General features: G+C 42.6%; 1 protein-coding gene across 1 annotated transcript in view; it reads left to right on the forward strand.

Moving 5' to 3' along the window:
- PLCB2 (phospholipase C beta 2) overlaps positions 1–13,111 on the forward strand; it is a 72,440-nt gene extending 59,329 nt beyond the window's left edge. The window contains exons 28-32 of the mRNA XM_042472511.1: positions 3,604–3,680; positions 6,464–6,559; positions 8,466–8,523; positions 9,785–9,871; positions 11,401–13,111. Coding sequence (XP_042328445.1) covers positions 3,604–3,680; positions 6,464–6,559; positions 8,466–8,523; positions 9,785–9,871; positions 11,401–11,679 — 597 coding nt within the window. The 3' untranslated portion in view covers positions 11,680–13,111. The remainder of the gene's footprint in view (positions 1–3,603; positions 3,681–6,463; positions 6,560–8,465; positions 8,524–9,784; positions 9,872–11,400) is intronic.
- Positions 13,112–17,859: the final 4,748 nt, after the last annotated feature.

A 17,859-nucleotide genomic window follows, 5' to 3' on the forward strand; every position in this document is an offset into this window, starting at 1 on the left:
AGCTCATAAAATGAAAGAAAACAATTAGAAGCTGAATAATGACAAGAAAAGAATAATACAGAACAAAACAAAAGCAACAAGAAAAGCATAATACAGCATAAAAACACTGACATTCTGTGCTGCAGTTAAAAATTCGTAACCTAGAGTTACAAATCCGTAACTGCTCTATTTTCAGTAAGAATGCATATTTTACTATAAAACTACAGAAATATCACTCTAGCCCACCTTAACAGTTAGCAGTCAGAGCAAGTGAAGGAGATCTGTTTAGCTTCCTTCCTGCTTGGGCACAAGGAGGATGAAGTTTTCATCTCCCTCCCACCAAGGAGTTAGACTGTAACAATCAGAAGCTCCCTGTCATAAATCCAGGATATGTTAAATTACACAAACATAACTTAAGTAGCCAATGTAGATTATCAACAACAGTTTAAAGCTGGAGCTGGTTCAAAGGCTTTGGAAAATACCAAGTACAGTATTTGCCTCACATTATTATTATTGTTATTCTATTTATTTATATCCCACCTTCTTCCTGGTACAGGGACTCAAGACGGCTATGGCACCAAAGCAGGAGATCCTCTTTTGCATGGGCTTTTCACAGCTACATAGACACCTCTAAAAATGCTTTGTCTCTTGTAGCCACCCACTACCCCACTCTTGGCAAGAATGCTCAGCTAAGAGCTGCCAGAGATCTTAATTGATAGGTACAGAGAGCTCCCAAAATCTATTGCATGAACCCAACTCACATTGTCACATTATAATTGAGTACAATGTCAAAGAAGACTAAGTGCCCATATTGTAAGGTAATGCAATTGTTGTGCAATAAAGAATTACTGGCTGACAGATTATGCACATGGTACAAGTAAAAGCTGGCAAAAAGTGGATTTGCAAGTTCCCCCTCTTACATTTCTGGTGTAATGTACCAAGGACAAATGCACATTTCCTCCACATGGAAATGAAGTTTCTAAAACTGTGTGGGATTCATGTATCTCACTATGGAGGAATGTATGAACTAGTTCCCTCTTCTTTTTGCATATTTTAGCACAAGTACAGGAGGCAGATGCAGGTATAAATGGAATATCTGCTTTTGGGTACTCTGACGCTACCCTGACATAGAAGTATTGGGGGGAGAGAGATAAAATGTTTCTATAGACTTTGAACTGAGATGTATCCTCCTGTTCTAGGGATGCACAACTTACTATTGTCCATGAACTTCATATCTGTACACAAGCACAATCAGTAGATCAGATATGGGGAACCAGGGGCTGGATCTGAAAAGCAGCAGTTTTCCATTTGATATGCAAGCTGCCGCAGGCCATGCTCATTCCCTCTTCTTTGCTGTGCAGAAAGCTCCTACTTTTCTCTCTCATCACTGATTGGAGATAAGAGCCAAAGATTCCTTTCTTGAAACTAAAAGAGGACAGCTTTTTCTCAGTTTGATACAGGGAAAATCTGCTTTTATCTCTAATCAGTAATAGGAAATAAAAGAGGGTTTAAAACTGGAGTGGGAATTGTGCAACCATCCAGGTGTTAGTGGACTGCAACTCCTGGCAGCCCTAGTCAGCACAGCCAATAGTGAGAAATACTAAGGATTACAATTCAACATCTGAACTATTGTCAATTCTCACTCCTGATTTAAAGGCTTTTAAACTACAACACTTTCTACAATGAAAATGTATCCGAAGAGTAAAATGTTTGAACTGGAGGCATAGCCCACTTCTCGGTAGACATAGAACCAAACTGTGATGTTGTGCATCTCGGAAAGTTGTTGAGCAATTCTACACATATCTATCATATTGACAATTCTATACATATCTATCATGATAAGATCTTTTTCCTAGTAGAGGCCTGGTATAATTCACTAGGAAAGCATTACATATTGTATACATTATATACACTCAGATTGCATCTACATTGCAGAATTAATGCAGCTTGTCACTTCTTTAACTGTCATGACTCAATGCTGTGGAATTCTGGGATTTGTAATTTTGTGAGATATTTAGCCTTTTCTGCCCAAGTGCCTCACAAAACTACAAATCTCAGTATTTTGTACGATGGAGCCATGGTAGTTAAAGTGGTGTTAAACTGCATTATTTCTAGAGTGTAGATGTACCCCTAGACTTTACAGATGGTTTCAAACCTCTGAACTTTATGTCAACATTCCTGACTTTCAATTTTGTCAGAAGCCATAGATGGAGCTGAGCTCATATTAGCATTTATTTGTTTTTGGTAATACAGTATGTGGATTTGGCTCCCCCTTGTGATAAAGTTTATATTTCAACACATTTTTGGGTATGAAAGTATGAAGGTAGTTCATAGAATACAGTGCTGCAAAGTGTAGATAGCTCTGACAACATTGTGACACTTTTGCATGAAAGTCACCCTGTGAGAATGGCAAGCAGAAGATCTCAGATGCTGTCCTTTCACTGATTATATAGATTTGTTTGGAAGAACAGTGTCTACTGCTTCTCACCCATTTTTTGTTTTGTTTTGTTTTGTGTTTTTTCTGGCAAGTTTACATATTGTTTTGCCAAAGGCAGGAGGTTCAAAATACAATAATCCACACCTGTGGGAAAGATGTAAAGCTTTATTGCCAAATTGCACAGAAAAATATATATAGAAAGGATACAGAAAAAGCAGCTGGACAGACTCACATTCTCCGTTCAGCTTCTGGGAGTCCTGGTACAACAGCAGAGAAATCTCTCATTGGCCCATAGTCTAAGGTCTGTGTTGAAGCTCTCTGAGCATAGCCCAAGAAGTCTTGTTTATATGCGCAAAGTTTCTAGCTCTATATGTAATTTTACACTTCTGTACTAGGTAGTGCACCTGTGTGTCTATACCATAGGACAAGTCATCCAATCACACTTTTTTGAAAGTCATGTTCCCAACTCATTTATCAACTGACCTTGGACATCTCTCCAGGTGCAGAAGTTTATACTAAATGAAGCCTAAGAAGACAAAGATTTTTTCCCTTATTTCTCAGGCTTGTACCATTCCTATAACTAACAATCCTTGCCAAACTTGTGTGAGTTTAACTCTGTAGCTTCTTGAGTATGAATAGAGATGAATCACCCCACCTAACCCCTTGTTACAGTAGTCATCCAGCTCCTTTCACATAAATAGGTCACACATATGCTTGATGTAAAATGTATCCCAAGTCACTAGACTAATTCACTCTAGGTGGTAGCAAAAGCTTACAAAACCCATTTTGTGGCAAGTTCAAGATATGGGGGTTCAAGATATTGGGGGAGGGTGTTCTCTTGTTTCTTCCTTCCCACTGCAGCTCTCTCTTTTCACTAAAAAATTTGCAGAGGGCTTGGAGGTGGGGAAAGACCATAGCATATGTGGAGCTTAACTTGCAAGCAGGCAGCTTCAATTCCCAGAAGTTCTTGGTGAAGGTTGGGAAATATCCTTGTCTGAAACCATGGAAAGTGAAAAAGTGGAAAGGGGACAACCAATATTCCAGCAGACGCCTCTGGAGGATCTTGGTCTAATAATTCTGAAAATAGAACGGCCATTCAGGATCCAACTCTTAATCTGCAAAAGGATAACAAATGAAGAATGAAAACCTGACATTGTATCCTGTTTTTTAATTTTATTTTAAAACAGCAATTTGCTAAAATAATAGAACTTGCAAGAGAAAAGCAAGCATCTGAGCTGAAGGAACTAAAAGAGTCCTGTGAAAGGTATTTTTATTGTTGTTCTTCTTGTTGTTCTTATTATTTTCTTATACCTCACCTTTCTTCCAATATCAGGACTCAAGGCAGTGAACAGCAGATTTAAAACAATACAATTTAAAAACAATGCAACATTAAAATGTATAAATATAAAATTTAAAAAACAATTAAGCCATTTTAAAAGTTAAAACAGTTATGAGTTAAAATAGAATATGCTAAAAATACAAACCTTAAAATTTTATTAGGACAACATTCCTAGTCCTTATCAGTTTGCAAAGGCCTGCTAGCACAAAAAATGTCTTTGTGTGCCACCAGAAGGACAGCAGGGATGGAGCCATCCTGGCCTCCCTAGGGAGGGAGTTCTAAAGTTTGGGAGCAGCCACTGAGAAGGCCCTCTCTCTTGTTTCTACCAAACACACCTGAGACAGGTGGGACAGAAAGAAGGGCCTTTCCAGGTGATCTCAATCCTCTGGGGGACTCATATAGGGAGATACGGTGCCTCAAATAGGCTGGACCCAAGGCATATAGGTCTTTATAGGTCAAAACCAGCACTTTGAATTGTGCCTGGAAATGAACTGGCAGCCAGTGGAGTTGTTGCAACAAGGTTGTTGTGTAATTCCTAACAGCTAACAGCCTGGCTGCAACTCTCTGGGCCAGTTTAAGTTTCTGAGCACTTTTCAAAGGCAGCCCCACATAGAGTGCATTACAGTAATCCAGGCAGGATATAACCAAGGCATGTACCACTGTGGCCAGATCTGACTTTTCCAGGAAAGATACATAATGAAATAACATATACTGTTTTTTACAGCATTTAACTTATTAACTTTGAATGGCTTAATTTTTCATTGATTCCCACACTATAAGTTTCCAATGCATTCCCCCATTTTCTTGCTTGATATTTTTGTACTGTACAATTAGACATACATTCCATCATTTTCTTTATTTGTCCTTTGTCTCCATATTTAAAACCGCTCACTGTTACAAGATATGTTTGGACCTCAGCTGCTCAACATAATATACAGCCTCCTGGGAATGGGGATAGGAAAAATCCCTTGATATGTGCAATCTGCTACATGCAGAAAATCATACAAATAATGTATTAATACGCACAGTGGATCAATGTCTCTGACAACTTAAAAGATCTATCTCAGATGCAAGAATCTGTTGATTTCACTTTAGCAATTAAATGTCCCAAGCCGTCTCTCTGGACAAGCCAACCAAACTATGCATTGAATCAATTTAAATCTGTGGAGACACCATATGGGGAATAGATTTTGCCTATCTTGCTTTAATTCTGTCTTAGTTGTCTTAGAAATACATGTTTTAAAAGGTTCAGAAGGATACAAAATATTTGAATACATGTACAGTTAAAAATGTCTATACCTTGATTTAACTAGGAGCATGTGGAAACTGCCTGCATGTACACTCTTCTGAACATCTGGGGACTGCACCATTAAAAAGCAAAGCAAAACACTGGTCTACTCTTCAGGCTGAATTGTACCTGGCAGAGAGTCTAGAGTTATTCTGAAGGGACACCATGCATGCAGTCCTGGTCACTCTATGAGTGGTCCTTTGAATCAGGACATTAATTTTAGGGTTAGACTAGACATTACATTAAATGTGCAGAATCCAGTTCTAGGAGCTGTTCTTCTTTTACTCATATGCAATCAAGAGGGATTTGTCTCCACATCAGGCCCAGTGTGTGCAAATAAGGGAAGGACCTATCTTCCCTAAACTGGTATGATTTTTTTAACTGTATGTGGGCAACGCAGGGGGCAAACCTGGCTTGGATAGTGCAGATTTAGGTCTCTTTTCAGCAGGTGCTCATCTGATCTGGAGCAGATCCTATGTGCTTAGTTATAAGTAAAGAAACAAAAATGGGAAAGGTCTTATTGCTGGACAATGCACAATAAGTTTAATCCAGGGGTGTCATTAGGAGTATGTTAGCTACACCAGGTGACATCCCGAGAGGGGATGACACCACTGCTACCTAAACATCTGCCTTTAGGCAGAAATGGCTTGAGATGTTCACCTGTGTCCCTTTAAAACACTGAAGAGATTGTGTGAGTGGGGTGAGGCTCAATAGGAGAAGAACGAGAGGGCCCCAGTTTTTTTAAAAATAATAATAATTTTAATTTTAAAATGTAATTAAAATAGAAATTAATTCTATAGTCTTTTAATTTTTTTCTGTAAAAACATCACATTTTACAAACTTCATTTTAACCGCATGAAACTATGTACATCTAAATATGTTTAGACTGTGAATATGAGTATTTAAAAATATAATTTTAAATTTGCTATTTGTTTATGTCACAACTATTGCCATGACATTCAGTGATATATGGGAATTATGTTTTATGAGTAACATTAGTACCAAAAACATTACTAAGGGTATGGTGTGGTATGGAAGGAGGTCCATGGGGGTGGGTGACACCATGAGTTACCGCACTGGGTGATGCCAACCCTAGTGACGCCACTGAACGCTGACTCTGTCATCTGGCTAGCTGAACAGGGCAATAGCAGTCTGATCAATCAGTGCTAAAAGGAAGCCAAAAATATAAAATGATAGACAACTACCAGAAGGGATTTGTATGATGTAACCTGCAAATACTGTATGTGCATTTCCTCTTGTCCCAGTGGGCTCATTTGCCTTAGGCAAGGAACATTTCCAGTCCCATAAACAAAGAGCTTCATGCCATGCCATGCCTTTTTTTTTTTTTTTTTTGGTCAGTCTGTGCCTCCTGATGTTATTGCTGAAATTAATAAATTTTAACAGATATTATTCTTTGCAGTGACACTAAGGAAATGAAGAAGAAACTAGAGGCAAAGAGGTTGGACAAAATCCAGACCATGACTAAGAATACCACAGACAAGGGTGCTCAGGAAAGGTAATTTGAGAGAAATCCTGAACACTTTGGAATTTTCCTACACTGAATGACTGTTTCACAGGGCTAGGTGTGCTAGGTGTCAACTGGATGCCATTCTCCTCACTTAAGGGCATCTTCTAGCTTGAAAACCACAGGTGGGACCGGACATGCTAAATCATAATTTTGCATGGTGAGAACAATCAGCAGCAAGCCCCAGGTTGGCATGTTTCCTCCTTCCCTCTTCTGTTCTGGTGTGGCCTGGCCATAAGGAAGAATTTGGAAGGTTTGCTTTCTGTTTTCATTTAACCATAGTTCATCATCAGACCAATAAACTGTAGTAAATGTTACAATGGGTTTTGAAGCTGGCTTGTATAAATCAGGGATAGGACACTGTGGCCCTTTAGATATTTTTGGCCTACTTCTTTCATGAAACCTAGGCAGCATAGCCAGTGTTGTGTTGTAGTAGTTGTTGTAGTCCAAGAACATCTGGAAGGCCAGAGTTTCTTGCCACTGGTTTAAACAAAACAGTAAACATTAAATACAGTTTAGGATTTACCTGAGATGTTAAAACTATGGCTCATGGAAAATCTTCTGAACTCTTCCTTGCAAATGTCTCAGAGGTGGAAAGGTTGCTTTTTGTGGGTTTTTCGGACTATGTGACCATGTTCTAGAAGAGTTTATTCCTGACGTTTCACTGGGATCTGTGGCTGGCATCTTCAGAGATTGCTGACATGGAAGTGAGTGGGGTCTATATACACTGTGTGATCCCACTCACTTCCATGCCAGCAATCTGTAAGATGCCAACCGCAGATGCTGGTGAAATGTCAGGAATAAACTTTTCTAGAACATGGCCACATAGCCTAAAAAATCCACAAAAAACTATGGATGATGGCTATAAAAGCCTTCAGCTTCATGTGGGAAGGTAGAGTTGGTTCAAACACAACAGGTTCACTGTACTTTGTTCTTGTTAAGTGAAATATGATTTAAAGCAGCCTTCCCCAACCTGATGTTTTCCAGATCTTTTGGACTCCAATTTCTATCTTTGCTTCCTCCAGACAGTATTGAATAGACTGTTTCTAGGTTGTAACAACAGAAAAAGAAAACTATTAGAAGATAGCATAAAAGGCATTGCCAGGTACCATTACAAAACAAAAGTTAAGCACTGTAAAATTCCAGAAAGTCTAGTTACAAGTTAACTGCATTTGCTTTTACAGAGTTCTTGTCTTTGCTGCAGTGACAGTTTATGTTATTTGGTTTCCCACTGAGATGTTCACATTTATGAAAGACTGACTGAAATAGTGTTCTAAATAAAACTGAGAGGGCTTTATCCTTAATATCTGTTCTCTGATATCTGGGGACTTGTCAGTGGGAAATTTTTAAAAGAGCTACCCATAATACTGAATCTTGTTCTCAAAATATAGTGGCCACAATGGTAGGGTCCAGAAGCCACATGCATCCCATGATCCACACTGTGCCCATCCCTACTCTAATGCAATAGCAAACCTCCTTTGAATAAATCTTATCAAGAAACCTGCGATAGGGATGTCAAAATCAGAGTCATCGTGATGTTTAGAACAATGGCAATAAATGGCAAGAGTAGGAATCATGTAACTTTCCATATGTTGTTGAACCACAACTCTCAGCATTCCTCATCCTTGGCTGTGCTTGGCAAAACCTTCTGAATATGGCGGTTCAAGCAAAATCTGGAGGGCTATATGATTCTCACCTTTGTTTTATGACATTGAACTATAGTATAATGCCTTTGTAAACATGAGGTATACCTTTAATGTTCTATATGTAAATTCTGTCAATTTAATTTTTAAGTAGATAGCAGTGAGAATACCATTACCTATCTTGAAGCCTTTCTTCTCTAGATGAGAAATCTATAAAATTTAATTCCTGATATGGTGTTGTTTTTTGCCTAAAGACTAAAGAAAGAAATCAATAATGCCCACATCCAGGAAGTAGTACAGACAGTCAAACAGGTGAGTGTTTTTCAGGAACCTCTCTTTCGCCTTTGAGTGATAGATTTCACCAGCCAGATCCACCAACTAAAATGAAGCCTTCTTTCACAGATTTATAATGATTCCATGTGGCGTAGACAGCCAAGGATGACATTTTCACGTGGCAAATATTCCCTTTTTTCCTTTAGATATCCCCTTCTTTCCTTTGCAACACTAGTAGTGGTAACTTTCTGCCTATCAATTCTCCATAGGCAGAATGATACCCTTCACAGCAGTGTCCCGACTCCCAGCATGCAGGGCTCCTGACACACACACACATGGATGTCCCTTGTAATATATCCTCACTCCCCACCAACACTGGGAATGGGGGTGATTGTTTATCTATAAAGATATTCTCATCAGGTACTTCTGCAACACTAGTAACACATATAGGCTGGCATCCAGTTAGGGACGTATACACCTGTGTCAGAAGTTGGTGTTTCCTTCCTCCTTCCACAATGCCCAAAGTGGCCCCTGACTACTTAACAGCCTTTGAAGCCCCCCTCCCCAAACATCCCTTGCTTTATATGGAGTGGGCAGTATCATAGAAGCTTCTCCCCGTAGCCGGAACATGAATGATGACATCAGCACCAAGATTCACCTGGGTTCTCTAAAGGTCTCAGCACTGCTGTAATCATTTTGTGTGTGCCTACAGAGATGGGGCCCAATGCCTCTGTGATCCTATCTGCTCCCTACAAAGCAAGGAATGGCAGTTTGAGGAAGTGAAACTTCAGAGGCTGTTCAGTAAGTCAGAGGGTGGTATATGGCTCATCTAGCATAGGTCTGATGCCTACAGGATTCAGCTGTGCCCTGCCACATTCCTGCATGTAGCAAACCCTGGATAATGACATGGAACAGCTTGCTCCTATGTTCCATCCTCCAGATCTGACTTGCATATCTCATATCTCATCATCCCCAGCAAGGAGAACAAGAGTAATAGTTCATCTAGAGGACATCTAGTTAGGGCAATCTTCATATAAAAGCATTACTGTTTATTTATTATGACATCTTACTCAACTTGGCAAAATCAGGAGTTGACATTGGTGTTAGTTACCAAAAGACCAATAGGCTTGGGGGTAACAGGTGTGCTATTGCTCTGTGTGTCTCATAACAGTTCTTAATTATACCTCTTTTAGCAGAGAAGGTAGGGTTGGTAGATGGGTTAGTTATAATTTTTTATTTATACAGTTATATTGAAGATGATTATTTTTAACATATATATGGTGGTTGTTCTTTCTCCAAGATGAATGAAAAGCAGACTAGGTATCAGCAAATATTGGAAACAAAGCAAACAGCCTGTGTAGAAAAGATCAAGGAAAAAGAAAACCAGGTATTTCACAACAAATGAACACCAAATGCATTGTATAGTCATTTAGTGAGCCAGTAATACAAGCTGGCTATCAAAGGTTTCAGGTACATCCCAAGATCATTAGGCCAGGAATGGGCAATTCTGCCCAAACCTTTCTCCAGTATTTTTGGACTGCACCTCCAACTGGAGTTAGCCAGACTTGCTAGAATTAAAGATGGAAAGAATATTTGGGGGGGGGGGGGATGAAAAAAATGATTAAAATGTATGCTTCAGGTGTGAAGTCGAAGGCTTTCATGGCCAGAATCCATAGTTTTTTGGTGAGTTTTTCAGGCTATGAGGCTGGGTTCTAGATGAGTTTATTCCTGATTTTTTGCCAGCAGCTGTGGCTGGCATCTTCAGAGAATGCTGGAATGGAAGAGAGTGAGGTACATATACTGTTGATTGGGAAGAGGTGAAAACCACCCAGGGTGAGGGGGATTCCCAGCAAACAATGGATCATTAGGTAAATGGACACCCTGTAGGCCTTGCCATTCAACAACAGGACACAATACACACATTAACATGCAAATCACTTCCTCTCAACCAACAGTATACATAACCTACTCTCTTCCATTCCAGCATTCCCTGAAGATGCCAGCTACAGCTGCTGGTGAAACATCAGGAATAAGCTCTTCTAGAACATGACCTCATAGCCCATAAAACCCACAAAAAACTATGCTCCGGGTGTCAGGAAATCCTGATGAGGAGAATCCTAGACTGATGGGTTCTGGCAGCATTTTCTGCCAGAAAATAATATGTATGCACAAAAGTATAATTTTTTATGCACAAAAAAGCATGCAAATTGTGCACAGAATCAGTCCTAAGCTGTAAATAGTCTTCTAAATCTATGCAGATTTTGCAGACTTTCTCACAGTGGGAAGATAATTGCTAAAAGTAATCATTGCTTCCTCAAAAATTAAATTAACAAAGAATTATATCCCTAGTTAAAACTGTTAGTCAAAACCAGCTGGAAGGTCAAACATTCCCAACCCATTTTATTCAGCCTATTTGCTGTGAATGAGAACTCTGCACATACAGTATTAGGCAACATTCACATCGCCTTAACATCCCTGAAGATGCAGTTGTGTTATCAAGTAGAAAGAGCTAGAGTCTTGTTTATATATTTCTGAAGGGTATTCGGGAGTAAGTGTGTAATTTGGATTGATCCCACCTCCCCTCTCTACAAACGGAAAGGAGTAGTTTAATCCTATGATGATCTTAAGAAAATTCCACAACTCCCATGACTGACTGTCATTTTATAATACATTTTCTCCTGTATGATTCTTAACAACAGCCCTCAGTTAACTGACCGGAAGCCAGAAACTGGGAAAGTTGCTTCTTGGGAATGTAACCTCCCCAAATCCCCCAGCCAGCATGGGGGACTGGGGCAGCTGGAATCCCAGAAAAGGAACTCTGTTGGAAGCCACACAATTAGGCTCTAAGCATTGTCAACAAGCAACCCAGCAATATGGATTTTCTCAGTTATTGACTTCCCACATCTCTCTGTTCAGCTGCAGCAGGAGGCCTTTGCAGAGTATGAAGGAAAAGTGAAATCGCTCAATGCAGAAGTTCAAGAATTAGTGAAGAACTGTGTGAAGGTCTGTTTCCCTCTGGAAGCTGATATGACAAAGGAAGAAGCTCTCAATGCTGCCAGTGAGGTAAACCAGGAGTCAGAGGAGCCACTTCAAGGAAACAATCTGACACCTGAAACCCTAAAGCATGAAGTGCAGATGGCTGAGAATGCTAAAGAAGAGGAGGAATCAACCGCTGTTCAGGAAAGCAGATTGTGAGATTCCACTTGACTCATATTTTCAGGATTCTTCATTTTTAAATTCTCTTTCAGTCATGGAGCTTAATGGGATGCCTTTTATAAGAACTTCATGGTCTCTGTGAATATCTGGAAATTTTGATTAGCAGGGAAGCTTCTATTCACATTGACTAACAGGATCTGTAGTCCAGATACTCAAATGAAGTATGACACCTGATGAAGGCAGAACACATAAAAGCGCACTGCTGGGTCAGAAGAACAATGGTCCAGCTAGACCAGCATCCTATTTTCCACTGTGTATACAGTTGCCCCTGTTTTCATGAACTTGAAATCCGTGTCCCTCATCCATTCACGGGCGGCAAATGGAGAGGGACAAAATGGGGCATGCACTGCAATTCAAGCCAATGGGGCTTGAATATAGGTGAATTTCCATTTTTGTGGGGTGGTCTGAAATGGATTCCCTGCAAAAACGGAAGGGCAACTGTATTTATTTGGTGATGGTGCCACCAAACACTTGCTTCTGGCAGGATGTGAAAGCAACAGAAGAGGAAGCATTTTCCTCATCCAAAAGAATCCCATACATGAAAATGAATCCTAGGCTTTAGCACTATTTTAATGACAGCATTTCTGGATCTGGGTCTATAGAAGGTCTGAAAAGCTTCATAGACCCCACTGATGATTTGACACTTTGCCTCCAGCTGAGAACAGATCAAGGCCTACCATTGATGCAGAGGACTTTTGGTGCAATACTTTTTTTAAGAATAATTAATAGGCTATCTGAAGAAAACTTTGCCTACCATTGAGATTCCAATCCAAACTGGAGACCCCATACCTTGCCATTTTTATTGCCAACAAGTGATCCTTTGGGTTGTCAGAACCCTTTTTGGCACTAAGAATGGCAAATATGGGACCTGCATCAAGACTACATCTTGAGCAATGCACACAAATAGGTTCCTGAACTAGCTCAGGACTCCTGTCCTGCTTTCCTTACTTTGGGGAAGAAGAGGTAACCCAAATCCATCTCATGAGACAGCCACGGTCAGCCCTTCAGGGGCCTAGGTGTGCTCGACCCATGTTGGAGAGACACCCCCACACATACAGCTCATGCTTCCAGTTAAGGAGGCAAGCTGCAGGTGGTGGAATCCTGATCTTATTGCTGATTTGAGACTAGCAGATAAGGGTGGGATCCCCCACCGCATTTGTATTCTCAGCCCTCTAAGGATACAGAGTTTGCAGTCACCTCTGGAAATATGATCAGTTTTAGTAGTCGTCCCGAAAAAGTGAGAGGACACTTTTCACACAGTGCTCGAAGAGTGGGTGGTTGTGGATTTATTATGATATTCAGGAACAACAGCTTTGATGGGTCAAAACATCCTCCACTTGCAGCATTTAATTCACAAATTCAGGTCTGTCACTAAAAGAACTGGCTCTTACAAAGACATGATGTTATTTATTTTCCCAAAGATTAAAACATCATATTTTATTTTTTAAAAATAAGAATTTATGTTTTGAGTTGTGTCAGTGTCGGTTTTGAGTTGTGTCAGTGAGCTCTTCCTTTCCCTCCTCCTCACATGCAAGCTGTCCTTGCATGTGATGCTTTAATCCGTGATGGTGAACCTGTGGCACATGATGCCATTTCGCCAGGCACAGGGTGAGGAAGAAGGTGGAAGAGGCATGCATGTGCCCATACCACCTCCTCCCTGCCATTTCCAAGACAGCGGGAAGCCAGAAAAATGGCGCTCAGGAGGAGTCAAAGTCGTGTGTGTCTGGCTCCTCCTCCCAGCCCTCTCACAGCCTCTCCCAGACAGTTGGAGGCCGGGAAAAGGGTGAGGGCAGGAGGAGCGACTGGCGCATGCCAGTGGCTCCTCCCCAGAGAGATAGATGGGGGCAGGGACAGGTCTGTGGGAAGAGGGATGGGCCACATGCCCAGTCCTTTCCCCCCAGCTTGCCTTTCCTCTGCCCGAAAGAGCCCTGTGGAGCCCATTCAGGCAGAGGAAAGGCAAGCCAAGGAGGAGGGGTCTGGGTCGCGTGCCCATTCCTCCCCCCCAGCTTTGCTTTCCTCCGCCCGAAAGAGCCCTGCAAAGCCCATTCAGGCAGAGGAAAGGCAAGCCGGGGAGGAAAGGTCTGAGTCATGTGCCCAGTCCTTTCTGCCCCCCCCTCCCACGGCTTCCCTTTCCTCCACCCGAAAGAGCCCCACAGAGCCCATTCAGGCAGAGGAAAGGCAAGCCAGGGAGGAGAGGGTGGACGGATGCCTCCTCTTCCTCCCTGCAGGGCCTTGCTAGTCCTATCAGGGACACCTCAGGACTAGCAAAGCCCCGAGGAGAGGAGTAGGGGCCACTGGCTCATTCCTCCCCCTCCTCCATGGGCCCTTGTCCCCAGCTGTCTCTGAGAGACAGCTGGAGGCCAAGGGAAAGGCAGGAGGAGCAGGCGCGTGCCTGTCACCCCCCCCCCCCCCCTCTTCCTTGGCTTCTAGCTGTCTCTCAGAGACAGCTGGAGGCAGGGAAAGGGAGGGGGAAAGTCCCGTCCCAGAAGTCCCGCCCCCAGCACCAAAAAGGTTTGCCATCACTGCTTGAAGCTAATGAAGGCAACAAAATAAAGCAGAGGTCTGTTTTGAATACAGGAACAAAGGCATGGTGGGATGGAAGACCAGGAAAGTGGCCTGTGCACTGGTGATTTTCCTAGTCATGTTTACACACAGAGAGAGACCATTGCCTTTGGTCCAGCAGGCATTCAAAACAATAGCTGGGCTCACTGTTGTCCTTGCCACTGCCTCTAGGTGCATCAATATTGTTGAAATAATGCAGTCTGAACCACTTTAAGTGCTGCAGTTCCATCCTATGGAATTCTGGCATTTGTAGTTTTACAAGGTCTTTAGAGTTCTCTACCAAAGATGCCCCTTGACAGTCAAGATGGTAATTGACACTATTGTCTCAGTTACATTTGGATCCCTGATTCCCTGCACTCCTTCTCCCCTCCACCACCAAACACATACACACTTTAGAGTAGTAATAAAGAAGATGCCCAGAAACTCTCCGGATGTGATACAGGCACATTTGAACATAACCATTGTTATTTAGCTTCATTAACCCTCCACTAGTGTATTGTCTTCTTGCCAGATTTCCTCTAAAGGCAGGCTTGGACAGAAAGGTGTAGGTTGCATTTTTACACACTCTTAGCAAGTTACACTGGTGCACTTGACATGACCAGACACGTCATTTCTGGTTTCATTCTGAACGAATTTTTTTCTATTTAAAAAGATTTTTGGGTATGTTGGTAGTGAGAGACAAAACCAAAGCATGTCTGCAGCATTGTTGATCCATTTGGAGTGTCTTTTAAAGCAAAAATAAATGTCCTTTAAAAAAAAAGGCACAGTCATATCATTTTCCAATCTGGCCCATTCCTTGGCTTTATTGGCACCATTTCCCTCCTGAGCAATGGTTGAAACATTTTGTTGAGAGACTGTTGCAGTTACCAACAAAAAGTGCACTATTTCACCTGGCAAATAATCAGTACCTCCTGAGGGCATTACAGTACATGATTTGAAAGGAGATAGGATGCTAATTGATCCTTGTTGTCTCTCTCTGAGGATGGCTGAACCACATGGAAAGTCAGCAAAGGGAAACCAGCTTCACCCAAAGGGGACTTGCAATAACAACCACAACTGCAAGAACAATAATCTCACCCTGAGGAAGACAGGACTCTGAGATTTGCTTCCCTGCTGGGCTAACAAATTACAACCTATAATGTGCAACTGCAATCTTTTTGTGGTGTTAGGATTTGAAAACCAAACATACTGTAAATACCCAGAAAGCCACAAAACCTGATGGAGAAGTCCTTTCTGTTCTCAGACTCTATGCTGGAGATGGACAAAGGGCAGCTCTGGGACATGTGGCCTTGCTGCTGTTGTGTGCCTTCAAGTCATTTCCCATTTAGGGTGACCCTAAGGCAAACCTATCATGGGGTTTTCTTGGCATGTTTCTTCAGAGGGGGTTTGCCATTGCCATCCTCTGAGGCTGAGAGAGTGTGACTTGCCCAAGGTCATCCAATAGGTTTCATGGAATCGAATCCGGGTCTCCAGAGCCATAGTCCAATGCTCAAACCACTAGGCCATGCTCCCAAGGCTGTTTTTGTGGCCTTTGATATCTCCACAGTTCCTGAGGTTACCTTTTTTGACGCCACCCCCAAAGAGGTTGAATTGTTTCTCTGGGATCATCCAAGAGTACCAATTCACCTTTGAAATTTACCATTTCATCTTCTAGCCATGACGACATCAAAAATACCTGTTTTTGCAAGATCAAAAATATGTATTTTTCAAAACAAGATGTTCTGGCCTTTGAGAAGAGTTGTTTCTTTATTGGCAGTCTTTGTGGCCCCTAGAAGCTCCCAAGAACAGAAAAGTACCTCCCACACACACACACACACACACACACTGGTCGTGCCACAGTTACCCACTTTGAGAGTCACAGAATCATAGAGTTGGAAGAGACCTCAAGGGTTATTCTAAGAGAACTATAAAACTTAGAACAGTTTCTGAAATGCTGTCTCTCTCTAGTGCATTGGCCTGCGTTCCATGTCATCTGGTCTGCAAGTGGCACTACTGCTGGGTGACTGTTCAGTAATCCACACTGAGTAGGGGCTTCACTCATGCACAGATTGTATTTTCCATTTCTAGGTACGGTTGCAAAAGCTGGACAGTGAAGAGAGCAGACGGGAAGAGAATCAACTATTTGAAATGTGTGTTGCTGAAGGTCAGTCAATTCAACAGATACCATGGCCTGCCAAAGAGGGAAATGAATGGGTCCTAGAGCAAATTAAGGCTGAACTCTTCCTAGAAGCCAAGATGATCAAACTGAGGCAATTGTACCTCTGCCATCCAATGACACAAGATGCCTCATTAGAAAAGTCGATAATGCTTAGGAAAGTGAGAGGCAGCAGGAAAAGACGAAGGCTGTATTGCAAGTGGATAGACTTATGCTGCTGCCACACTACAGACTTAATGCAGGTTGACACTGCTTTAACTGCCATGGTGCCATGGGATCTGTAGTTCCCTGTGGCACTAGAGCTCTCTGACAGAGGGGGCTAACTAAAACACAAAACTATAAACCCCAGAATTCCATAGCACTGAGCCATACACATAAAGTGATATCAAACTACATTAATGTTGCAGTGCAGATGCAGCCTTAATCAAGGGAAGTGCAATGCTGAGTTTGCAGGAGCTGAGCAGGCCTTGCTTGGAGGGCTAGCCTTCCTGGGATCAAGGTTAAGTGGAAGCTGATTTCACAGCCATTGACAACAAGATGGACTGAGAAGGAGAGTCTGGTGACTGAGGCTGGTGCCCACTGGCAGCCCACTGAACCTGACGGCAAGGAAAGGCCAAAAGCTGATAAATACAGGGAAAAACCACAGACCAAGGTTGGAATCATAAAGCCCCCCCCCCCCCCCCCCCCAATGTAGCACTTGGTTGAATAAGTTGAGCAGCAATTTTTGGTATTTGCTTTTCAGTCATTCCTGACTAATAGCGACCCAAAAGGGATCCTATCATGGGGTTGTTTTTTTGGTCAGACTTATTCAGAGGAGTTTTGCCATTGCCTCCTCTCTGAGGCTGAGAGAATGTGACTTGCCCAAGGTCACTCCGTGTGTTTCATGGCTGAGCTGGGAACCGAACCCTGGTCTCCAGAGTTGTAGTTGCTTATAAAGCCATTCAGTCAAGCATTGCATGCTCAAAGGAGTGTGGGCTTTGTGATGCCAGTCTTCGTCGGTCGTTCTCCTCTGTATCCCTCAGCTTCCAGTGCCACTGGGCGCCCTCCGTCCCTCCTCCTCCTCGGGGCACATTCTCCCTTGATCTTGATGGGGACAGGCTCCCCTTGGGCTCGCCCTCAGTCTGAAGCAGCAGCCCGTCTGGCGGGCGGAGCGGTTGGGCTGCAACTCTGGAGCCAGACTTTAGTGAACAGCCCCCTGGGCGACCCTGGGCGGGGGACACTCTCTCAGCCTCAGAAGGGAAGGCAGGGGCAAAAGCCCTCCGAACAAACTTTCCCAAGAAAAGACCCACAAGGAAGGAAGGAAGGCCCCCAGGGGACGGCCTTGGAGGGCGCCTCCTCCGCAGCTGCGCCCCTTTTCTAGCCGACCTACTCAGCAGCAGCAGCAGCAAGCAGACACACCCAAGGAGCCCTTCTCTCTCTGTCTGTCTTCTGGGCCGAGGGGG

This window comes from Sceloporus undulatus, chromosome 1 (genome assembly GCF_019175285.1).
Source record: "Sceloporus undulatus isolate JIND9_A2432 ecotype Alabama chromosome 1, SceUnd_v1.1, whole genome shotgun sequence".
NCBI lineage: Eukaryota > Metazoa > Chordata > Lepidosauria > Squamata > Phrynosomatidae > Sceloporus > Sceloporus undulatus.